At 38.0% G+C, this 11,609-nt stretch overlaps 1 protein-coding gene across 1 annotated transcript; it reads left to right on the top strand.

Annotated features, from left to right (window-relative positions):
* Window positions 1-2,986: 2,986 nt before the first annotated feature.
* LOC111322593 (salivary peroxidase/catechol oxidase-like) lies at window positions 2,987-9,741 on the top strand. The gene is made up of 8 exons (XM_088743597.1): window positions 2,987-3,143; window positions 3,842-3,887; window positions 4,746-5,352; window positions 5,803-6,046; window positions 6,215-6,396; window positions 6,906-7,210; window positions 8,048-8,637; window positions 9,237-9,741. Exons 2-8 carry the CDS (start codon window positions 3,874-3,876, stop codon window positions 9,263-9,265), a joined length of 1,971 nt encoding a protein of 656 aa, XP_088599723.1. The 5' UTR covers window positions 2,987-3,143; window positions 3,842-3,873; the 3' UTR covers window positions 9,266-9,741.
* Window positions 9,742-11,609: the final 1,868 nt, after the last annotated feature.

Raw genomic sequence — 11,609 nt, 5'->3', positions numbered from 1 at the left:
GCATGGAGTCAGAGGGAATATACCACACCATATAACTCAAATCTCTTAGCTAAAAGTTAAGCAGGTAAATTATGACTGTAATCCTGTTTTTTTCCTTGTACACGATAAGTAAAAGCCAGTACCACTTGAGTGCTCAGTAAGCGGCAGCTATTTCTTTAAGAAGTCTATGAGGTATAAATATCTTAAATATCACTTAGTCATGATCTTTGTGCCACCCGAAATCTTTCACGGTCGTAAAATATTAAAACAACCAATTAAGCCAAATATACATAAAATTGACAAGCTTACGGGTGAAAATAGAAAAAACCAAGAAGAATCCAACGGCTCAGTAGCATTCATTTATTCATTTTGCTCTCAGTTGGATATTTCGTGTATGTGATGTTAGTGTGACAAGAAGATTCCGTAATCCGACTTAGTCACGCAAACTCACTCGGACAACTGGGAGAGCTGTTTACTACAAATATGGACAAACGCACGAAGACCGAAAAAAAAAAACGTTTAGGAAATAATTTCACTAAATGAACCATAAAAAACACCTTCCTTGGGCTAATAACGCTTCAAGACTCATTTTCGTTCCGACGTCGTATGAGTAAGTTACGGTGATCTTTTTAAGGCAAACGCGGACCTTCTGACTCTCTTACGGTTATATTGCCATTGTTTTTTTAGTCGTTTGCAGACAAAAGGTAATATAGTAACTTAAAGTTTTAGTGCTTCAGAGAAAACCCATCTGATCAGGTGAATCGTTGTCATCTTACAGTGATAAAACCTCCAGTGTCTAAGTACCTGTATGATAAACAATTCGATGAAGTTCTTATTTATTTTTTCTTGTTTTCTGAAGAAAAGCACATCACCAAAAGACTTAAGAAAGCAGGAACCGGTATTAGGTTGTCAATATCACTTCATAATTTTTGTTATATCAGCTAAATTTGTTTGTGTCTGTTGACTTAGGGTATTTGAAACAGCGTATATATTTCAAACTTTAAGGACACACTTCTTTTGCTTGAAGCGTAACATCACTGAAAGTGGCAAAGGAAACTCGAAAACAGTGTCATTTTAAATTCAAGGTAAAAAAAAAAATTCAAAAAAATGTATTTAAAATCTCTCTGACGCACGTGAGTACACGTGCGTCAGAGAGAACATGCACGTTTATAAACATAATGACAGAGTGCATTGTTTGTTTGGTCATTGTTATCGTTGATGAAGTACGCACTTGTGGGTGCTTGAAAAACAATTGACCTACGTTATAGTAGAGCGTATAGCGTTGAAAAAGCAAAAATATTGGGTGGTCTCCACAATGGCAGGAGTTAGTTATAGTTCACGACACCGAATCATAATAGTTCTTTTTAATGACGTAAGTGTTGTATAATTTTGTAACTTGAAACACACTGTTGCCTCGATGGTCGGGTCTGGAAAAGACTTAAATAAAGAAATAAAGAACATAACTGTTCGTAAAATTTGCAAGATGAGGAACAAAAAAGCCGCGCATTTCGTTTAGGCTCATAGAGTTTATTTATTGCAATTGGAAATTAATTTATTTTAATAAAGGATATGTTATCAAAGGAGTTAGTGCCTGTCCTTTAGGACGGACTACATTATGTGGTAAACAAAAACTTTTAGTTTGAATTTACAAAAACAACATTCCTGTTCCCGACAGTTTTAAGGGGCTCAACTATGAAATCCGGCAAACAGAACATGTACCAAATATCTTTAAATATTAGGCTCTTATTGAAAGATCTTTGAAAGATCTTTTTCCTGTCGCGTGACTAGATTCAGGCGTAATGTAATTTTTACCCTTTTGAAGGACACCGCAAAATCATGACATAAAAGAATCGCCGGTTTAATCATCTGTTAGCACTCATCCAATACTTCCTAGAAATACGTATTGTCAATTCGTGCTTTCATCTAAAAAAAAAGTACAGTTACGTACTTAAAGAAGCACAGAGAAATTAAGAACACAACTTCTTGCCGTAACAAGCGGTTCTTTGGCATCGGTCATTTAATGTTGCACTTTGCACAATGATTACAATATCATAACGCGATATCACTTCTCAAAGGTGTCTCAATTCAACTTGTACAATGAACTCTCAAACGAAACCTATACGAAAGCTCGTTTAAACTGGAATATAATATTCTTTCATGAATTCTTTGAAGCTGAACTACTGATACCACTAAATACCATTTAGGCCAGAAAACAAAAATGAACAGAAAAAAAAGAAACTCATGCACATCGAAAAAAAAAGGGCTACCGACTTTTAATCGTATAGTAATTGTGCGAGAACATTGCACGAGGTTGTAGGTTTATACTTTGCGGAAAAATTTGGCATAAAAAAGAAGTTAAATGGAATATCAAAGCAGCACTTCCAAATGACGGTTTAAACACCGGTGCCTTGGCGAGGTTCTAAATGATCAAAGTAGCAGACGTTTCAACGACTGAATATTCTTAAAACTTTACAGTTTTCCCAAATAACGAAAGTTTTCATAAAGATCAAAGCAAGTGAGTGTAGTAGCAAGGTTTAGAGTGATTTGCAGAAGCGTATTTTTAGATACAAAATTTACTAGGATGGTTGAGTTGACGTGGTGTAGCTTTACGTCAAAAAAAAAATATATATATATATATATATATACAAATATATAATATCATTTGTTTCTTTGAACTCCTTCATCCCTGAAACCGATATAGGGTCGTTCCGTGATCCCCGAATCAATTGACTAAGGATATCCGATGACTAAGGGAATGCAAATTTGTTCATGCCAACGCATAGCTTCAAAATTACTTCCGTGTATCGAGGGGACCACGGCCATTTGATCTAATTAACTACTACGTCATAAAACAAACAAAATATTGCTTTTGCGGATCTTCTACTTCTCATTGTGTTTGTCTGAAAATAATAGGAGACCAAAAATAAGTTGCGATATCAGCTTTGAAGGCTAACATTCTATTGTTATGCAGAAGTGAAACTTTGCCCACCGATTAGAGGGGCAGATCCAACAAGGTTGACCGTATATAAGGAGGTACTCTTTGCAGCATCTGGCATTCGGAGCCGGCAAGACTCTCCAGAGTAAGGGATACCTCAGAAGCGGAATAGCTTTGTCTTCCATTGGATTATCTACTCAAATTTACAGCCTTTGCCATCTCAGTGAAGGTATTTTGATGCTAGTTCATTTTTGGGACGACTATGTCTGGTTGTTTTCTTGCGTGGTGATTTGTTTGTTTCTCTCTTTAACTCGGCTGGCGATGGTACCTCCGTTATCCATTTTAGTTCTAATCCAAATGAAAGATTTTAAGCAGATTTTAAGACAAGGGGGTTAATAATGATTAATTCAACAATTTTCTTTTTATAAAAGATCGATCAACAAGGGATCAAGGCATGCTCTTGTTAATGATGAGTTTTTAACAGTATGCTCCTATCAAAAATGTTTTGGCAACATCAAACGATGGATTGTAATGAATGGAGAAAAAGTGACATGAGAGACAATTCTCTTCGTGGCCACATTACATTCGTAAACATGAAAAAAAAAAACTGAATCTTTAAGTTTACACATCAGTGGCGACTTTTTTTTCCCTTTGATTATAAGGTTCTACTTTGCAAGCGAGTATGAATGAAAGGAACTTGCTATCTTTCATTCGTGCGAATGCGGATCACAAAGTATACAGTCGAATTTGCTCTGTCTGAATACTGACAGACTCAAAATCTTAATTAATACCAGGTTTACTGAGATAAATGTTTCGTAAAACATACTTATAGACAACGTTGTAGTATAGTAGTGCCATGAAATCGCAACAGCCATCGCTCTGTGGAATACTGCTAACAATGTTGTGATACCGTTCATTCATCAATAGGTGTAAAGTGAGAGGCTGCACTTTAACGCAAAATGCAGGCAACAAGGTACGATTTAAGGTTAAAGTGAAACTCTCGACTAATATTAGCTTGATGTCCCTAGAGCTAGAACCTTTTGAGACACATCTCCTCAAGGTCTAATACAGACAAATTTCTTTCAGCTATTTTACGGTTTAATTTTATCAAGATTTCATTTAACCTAGAAGTGACCTCGCTGATCTATAGTCTGTGGCCGCCTACTAATACAATAGAGAAACTTGTTTGCTTTAAATAAGTCGCGGGCGTATATCTCCTATCCTTCAATACGCAATACTTTATCCCTGATGGATTTCTTAAACTGTACCTTACTAAAACTTAACCTTTTGGCAGAAGAGACAAGTGGGTCATTGGTCTTAGGGAAAAAACCCCGACATGCATTCATCATTGCGAAAAAAAAGCATAAGCAGAATAATACAATACGATAAAAACAACTTGTATCGGTAAACAGAGGTCCTTAATTATTTGCCATTGCCGTCTTATCCGTAAAACTTTTCATTATGAATTGAAATTGCTTTAGTATGACCATCACAAAAATTAAAAATGATTGTTGCGCCTTATAAGTTATTCGCGTTGACCATTCAAGGAGAGGCACTTTACTATTATTGGTTACACCAGTCAGACGCGTGCACAACAGCTTCAAGAGGTTGCACTGTTCAGAAACAAATATTATGTAAATACAGACAAAATTGTGCGACCCACTAAAGCGAACAGATCCAACCATACGGGCGAATTCAATATGCTCCAACAAGACGACGCTCTCTGCCTTGTGAACTGACACCATTGCAATAGCTTGCCGTTGTCGCTACCGCTTAAAAAGTCTCATTGCAGTATCACTCACTTTCGCCAACGTTTCTTTTTGTTTTACAGCTTCCTCGTGGGAGTTTTTCTCGTTTTAGGCGCTTTAGAATCTTGTCATTCCTCCATGATGAAATCAACTCCTGAGTCAGATCTACTAGATACACTCGATCTAGAAAACTGCAATCGTCTTGACGTGAGAGAACGTTGTATCACAGTACCCAAAGCTGAATATCGCACCTTTGACGGCACCTGTAACAACCTCTGCAATATCACCAATGGAGCCGCCGGTATACCATTTTCACGTATTCCAGGCCTAGATCCTCCCACTGCTTTTGCCCCAGGCTTCAAACCCCGAATAGATTCGGCTGTCTCTGGCAAACAGCTCACATTAGCAAGGACAATTAGTACAGCTGTCTTCGCCAGCTCAGACGCTAATGTGAACGACACCGCTCCAAATTTTACCCACGTGACAATGACTTGGGGGCAATTTTTGGATCATGATTTGACCCTGACTCAGTTGGTTCCAGAAATAGAGTGTGGGGAGCAGGAGAAACCATGTCAAGAAATCGAAGGATGCACTAACATTCCCATTCCAACTGCTGTGCCACTTGTTAATAATCAGACCGTACAGTGTATACCCCTAAGGAGGGCCAGTCAGAATGAAGAAGGCGAGCAGGTTAGTTAGAAATGTCAAATGGCTTTTTATTTTGGAAATACAAAAAAAAATTGATTTAAAACGTTCAGCTATATTGATATCACATGGAAAAAAAAAAAAAGGATAGGAAAAAAAACCCGGTATTCAGTATCCTACAATCGCTCCTCAAAGAGTAAACGATCTGAAAGCTGTTTTTCCTTTAAATAAAGAAATGCACATCCGAGTTCATTTCCCGTTCTCCCGAATGAAAGCAAAATGAACATGTAGAAAAATAACGTGAGAAATAAGGAATTTCTTAAGACTAGCGAGCTGTACAATGTTTCTTTTTTTTATATATTTTATAACTCACATATCCCTCCCTTCAAGACCAACTTTAAAGGCTCTCCATGGAGCTTCTAAACCACCTTTCAATTAAAAAACGCACCTCTAAGCTGAGGTAGCTCTGACATATAATTCCTTTTCCTATGGCAGCTAAACATCATAACTTCCCACATGGATGGTTCACAAGTGTATGGTTCAGATAAGGAAACAGCAGAGGAGCTCCGTGACGAAGAGGATCCGAGATTTTTGGCAACCATGCCATACCCAGTATCTGAAGTTGAGCGGCGATGCGGACTCCTTCCAGAGGCGGAGGAAGAGGCTTTCTGTAGATCCCCGAAACCAAAGGATAAGCCTTGTTTCCGGGCCGGTGACGAAAGAGTTAATGAAAATCAAGGTGGGAGACCCATCATACATACCTAGATATCTAGCAATCACTTTTTTTTACCAGTTTGGTTTTTTCTATTCTGCTTCTATAACCGGTATAAAACTTATTTATTGACTGATATAATGTAAATAAAATCGCCAAGAACTAATGCTAACGGAACGTTCCTTTGATTGACAGCGTTAATGGCAATGCACACGCTGTGGGTTCGCGAACACAATCGTATCGCCGCTAGACTGACGGAACTTGATAAACATTTGGGGGCTGAGGAAGTTTATCAGCTGGCGAGGAAAATCGTGATCGCTGAACTTCAGCACATCACTTACAACGAATGGCTTCCAGTGCTCTTCAGTGAGGAAATTGTGAGTCGTAGTAAAGCAAAAATATACTCCAGTTCGCGTCCGTTTCACAAAACTATGACCAAATGAACGATGAGACTCAACGGCTTTAGGGGAGATGTTCCGCGTAAAAATACATAATAAGTGATTTACTTTTCACGCTATCCATGAAAAACCTTTGTTATGATAATCCTTTTCTTCCAGGAGAGCGGAATGGCTTTCATGAATATGTGTACCCAAAGAGCTGCAAGGTCTCTTCGTTCATTGTTAGCGCTTTTTTTAAGTTTCAATGTTTTGCTCCTGATTGAATAGAACTTAGCCACATGTTGTACGGATGCAACCCTTCCGAATCTCATTTGTTACTTCCCTGATACTCCTTAGATTCTTGCAGTATTTTATTCATAATTAACGAACACTCAAATCTCAGTGATTTCTGTACATGTGTTGTCCATTGGACCTTTACTTATGCCAAAATGTTGCAGGAAAGATATCGTTGCATAATTATTGATGTTGGTTTTGTTGTCCTTTCTCAGCTGGAAAGGGAAAACTTAACGTTGGCGCCAAAAGGTGAATTCTTCGATGGATATGATCCAAGCGTGAATCCAACAATTCACAACAGCTTTGGTGCAGCGGTGCTGAGAGTGGGTCATACCTTGATTCGATCTAAATTCCTTTTGGTTACAAACTCAAGGTTCAGGAGAAGCAAGCGGCGTTTTGCTTTAGAAAAATTGGATCTGGACTTTTTTAATCCCCAAAAATTATACCTTGGATTAAAAATCAACTTCGTGGATGAAATCTTACATGGTCTCGTTGTTGAACTGGCACAGCTGATCGACAAGTAAGTATTGATAAAGTACATTTATAAGTCTAAGATGAGTGACACTTGATAGAAACGGAATTCTGATTTATTTATTCTGATAAATTACTAAATATGTGTTCATTCATAGCCCCATATAAATGTTTTAAAATTCAATGCGAAGCAATAAACCTCAGTACGAGACTCTGAAAAATGAAAGAATTCGCCAACTTTCTAAAGTTTGAAAAATTAGATTTCATACCTTCTGGTAGTTAGTCCCCAGGGTTGTTAATGGATTAAAAAAGAGACCTACATAACGATACATGAAAATGTGAAGTAGTTCTCAAAAAGTGGGGATTATTTCAAAGGGATTTTTGAATAACAATCTATGAGAGTCTGTTTCACAAAATACTGCTTTGGTTACTAACTAAAAGTCCATACAATTGATAAAGAGCTCATGAATAACTAGTACCTCCAAGCATTCTACACGATGTTATATTAATTAAGTATCGCATCCTAACATCACGATCACGCCTGTTGTGAACACCACCTAAATATACATTTCGCCATTTCTCACCGAAGATTTTGAAGCTCAAGGACTAAAATGGTTAATTAACAGTTATTCCAAGAGCGCGCGTTGGATGTGAGCTAATAGAGAGCCAACGGGGCGCGTAGCGCCGAGTTGGCTATAATCATCTCATATCCAACAAGCGCGAGTGGAATAATCGTTTTATTAAAAACTTTAAATCAAATTATTAAATTTTAGCTCCCTTTTAATTTTAAGCTGACACATACGCTTGCCATATTTGTAGATTATGGTATATTGGCTGATATACCATAATGGCTAAACCAATAAAAAGTCTTGAATTTCTTCCCCAGGAACTTTGTTGAACCTATACGGGAAAGTCTCATTATTGAAGGACCGGATATTAATGGTATCGTCGGCGACCTTACTGCAATAAACATTCAACGTGGTCGGGATCATGGCCTACCACCCTATGCAGTTTTCCGAGAACTTTGTGGAGCAGGAAAGGCGAAATTCTTTCCTGACCTTCTCACCACAACAACACAGAAAAACATCGACAATCTCAAATCAGTGTATCTAACTGTGAAAGATATCGATCTCTTCCCCGGCGGCATCACCGAGTCTCCTGTTAAGGGAAGTCAAATGGGGTTCACCTACACTTGCCTTATGACCAAGCAGTTTTTTAACTTGCGCTTCGGTGATCGATTTTGGTATGAAAGGAACAATCCTGAAACTGGGTTCACCATTGAACAACTGGACCAGATACGACATGTCTCACTGGCACGAGTGTTGTGCGACAACAATAATAGCGTGTTCTTCATTCAGGGAAAGGCCTTCCGTCCGAAAACGGGTAAAAGTGGAGATAATCCTGTAGTTGATTGCGACTTACTGCCCATGATAGACTTGGAAGTTTTTGTAGAGAAAAAAGAGGAACCAATGAAAGGTAAGTGCCGTTCACCTTATATGATTCAGCTGCAATAGAGCCCAAAAGGCCAAGCCCCGGCTAAGTTTGAAACCTTTATCTGTATTCTGCTTTTTATTGAGAAGCCATTGCAAAACAATTTACTCTTTCTGTGTCTCTTTATGCAAAGGAATATCCCAAGGTAGAAGAACTGCACTTGTCAGGGAACTTGATGGGTGGGATGTCTTGCAAAATTTCTAATCGCTCTCTGACGGGTAAACCCAGATAAGCCTCGATAGTTATGAGGCATTACTGCAAGTACTTTACCAGAGGCCCAAACGCGGCATTTTAATCGCCTTTTGATCGCACCAAATAAATACCACGTGACTCGGATCGACGCGGTGGTGATGAGCACAAGATTCGAATATGTAATATAGCGCCTGTTCCACAAAAATTGTTTACAGCATAAGATCTCGGCGGAAACTTGCACCCATTTTCTAAAACCATGATGATGCTTTTTAACCAAAGTATTATCATTTAATCCGGACAACTTTGAAAAAGTTGCTAGCCGTTTCACGTCTTACATTCGCCCTTATTAAAGAAACAGGTCTCAATATGCCGTATTTCCTCTCTCCTTCTAGTTGAAATGCCCACTGAAACAGCCGTCTGACGAGCTAAAGGCCTGGTATGTTCGATTTTGAAGAAAAGGCATGTGCATCGGACTTGCTGATGGATAACACTCTTCTCTTTTTCATTTATTTATTTATTTATTTGAATATGCCTCAAGTAAGCAATTAATAAGCAATTATTAAGTTAAGTTATTAACTGTGAAACTGTTCAACAAAAGGAATTTAGGCGAAAGATCAAGCGACGAATGTGTTTTGCAAGAGCTCTATGTCTGTGGGTTACGATGGCTCATTTTGTCATTTTTCGTATTCGGTAGTCAAGTTAATGTAGTCCATGATCACTTCAATTATTTCTCAGTTATGTTGTAGAATTCAGTCGGTAAATGTGTAGTCAGAGGTAACTTGGGCTACGCATTTTAAAATATACATTGGTTGTATTCGACTCCAGTGAATTACTTAGACAATGCCATGTAACTTTGCTGTTTAGTTTGAGGAAATAAAGCTTCTGCTTGAAAAAGTCTGTTCATCTACTCGTAGTTGTGCAATTTGGCCTTCGGGCTTCCTCGCTGACAAGGAGGGGATGCTAGGGTTCTTTGATTTACATGGGAATGGGGATTATCCTTCACATAGTACGTTCCGATATATTTTTTTCGTATTTGAGGAGAAATTTCCCCTACGCTGATGTTCCCATTTTGATATGAAGGTTCCTTTCCAAGATTTTCTTTTTCATATACATAATTAATTTGGACACTTCTGCTGAACAACGTCTATAAGGGTCTTTCCCCTCTCTCTCCCATCCAATGTTGTTAATCGCCAACGCTTCTATGCCATCTTGTGGATCCACATTAAAAGAGGCAGAGGAGGCAGTAGAACTGTTGCACAATACTGATCAAGTTTGCAGTGATTTACAATAAAACGCAGTGAAACCAGCCCCCTAAAAGTTTAGGGCGAAAGTATTTGAAATTTACTTTGCAATTACGAAAAAAAGCAATCAAGGTTCCCAACAAAAATATTATAATATCCTCTTAAGCAACGATAGAGAGCAAGAACGATGATGAAAACGTGTTTTTCATAGTTCTAAAGATTCCATGACGAAAACTAGGGACAACCTAATAACTTAGCTCTTTGGTCGTGTAAGCTTCATAAGGTATCGAAGAAGGTTATTAGGCTGTACAGTGTTTGTTGATACCTCTTAAGCGGGGAATACTAGAGCGAATATATATGATTTATTTCGATAGCTAGACCAGCTGGATCAATAAGTTTTTCATAAGTTTATAGATTTGTTGTCTCTTACAAGACAACGGAATACACAAAACTACTTAGCAGGTCTGAAAAGGGTAAGGCCGTTTTCATCCATTTTACGTATTTTGGACTTATTTGCAAAAGCAATCATTTTCCTTTATTTCTACGCAAGAATGAACTTTTTTCCTGCCGATCTGTTGGGTTCAGTTTGGTTGCCGCGTGTGCTACTTGTGCTGGTTCGATCCTTACGATAAACGGAGAATTTTTGTTTGAAGCCATCTGTTCTCCAAATTACTGCTAGTATTCCGACCCCTGAGTCACCTTGCTGTTCGGGTAAAAGGTGCGCTCAATTCCTTAGGTATCCAAAATTTTACTCTAATTTCGGTATAAATTATAAAGTGCATAATTTCACTACAATTTCACCATAATTTCACTATAATTTCTATATTGCCAACCTTTTCTTGTTTGTTTTTTCCGATCTTAGGCGCAAATGTATCAAATTAATGGTGGAAGGCTACACTATATAGAGTCAACATCTCGAAGGAAAGTACTTAGAATTCAGAATCCGTTTTGTGTGATTTGCTGGGTCAGTGTGAGATATGAGAATTGTTTAAGTTTGACAGCTCAGTGAGTGTCACCTTTATAAGCCGATGACCAACATTTCTTTATAGTACAGAGCTAGATCCCCAAGTTCTAATTTGAGTTAATAAGTTATATAGAAATGATGGAAGTTTTCAAAAGTTAAAAGTAGTGTTTGATATTAGCAATAGAATGTTTTCTCTTGATATAAGTCCAACATGTTTTTAAGGTGATTCCTCAGAAAAAATTCTATCGAATAAACGTTCCCTTAATGTTCCTTACCGATGTCTGTTTCAAAAATTACATTAAAAAAGATAGGTCCCCGTGCTTGCTTAAGAGATACGATGGGCCAATCTTACCTCGTTAATGCCTGCACTGGCACTGATCACACGCGTCACTTCATCGGTTTACGGTACACTTTGCGGTAGCTGGAAGCAAGGGTTTTAAAATAACACTTGAAAAAAACTTCATAGGTTGAAAGTCTCGAGCGTATGCAACAATTTGATTTATAATTTGTGTGAAAATTACGCAATTTTAAACGGCACCGACTCAAAACGTTCCTCGCGG

The sequence above is a fragment of the Stylophora pistillata genome, chromosome 13 (assembly GCF_964205215.1).
Source record: "Stylophora pistillata chromosome 13, jaStyPist1.2, whole genome shotgun sequence".
NCBI lineage: Eukaryota > Metazoa > Cnidaria > Anthozoa > Scleractinia > Pocilloporidae > Stylophora > Stylophora pistillata.
Note: the sequence above shows the minus strand (reverse complement) of the source record. Positions and strands in the feature narration are given on the sequence as shown.

Excerpts from the sequence above, each read along its gene's own strand:
- LOC111322593 (XM_088743597.1), top strand. Across the intron at positions 7,211-8,047 it reads CTGGCACAGCTGATCGACAA|GAACTTTGTTGAACCTATAC; the intron begins GTAAGTATTGAT and ends TTTCTTCCCCAG. Across the intron at positions 8,638-9,236 it reads AAAAGAGGAACCAATGAAAG|TTGAAATGCCCACTGAAACA; the intron begins GTAAGTGCCGTT and ends CTCTCCTTCTAG.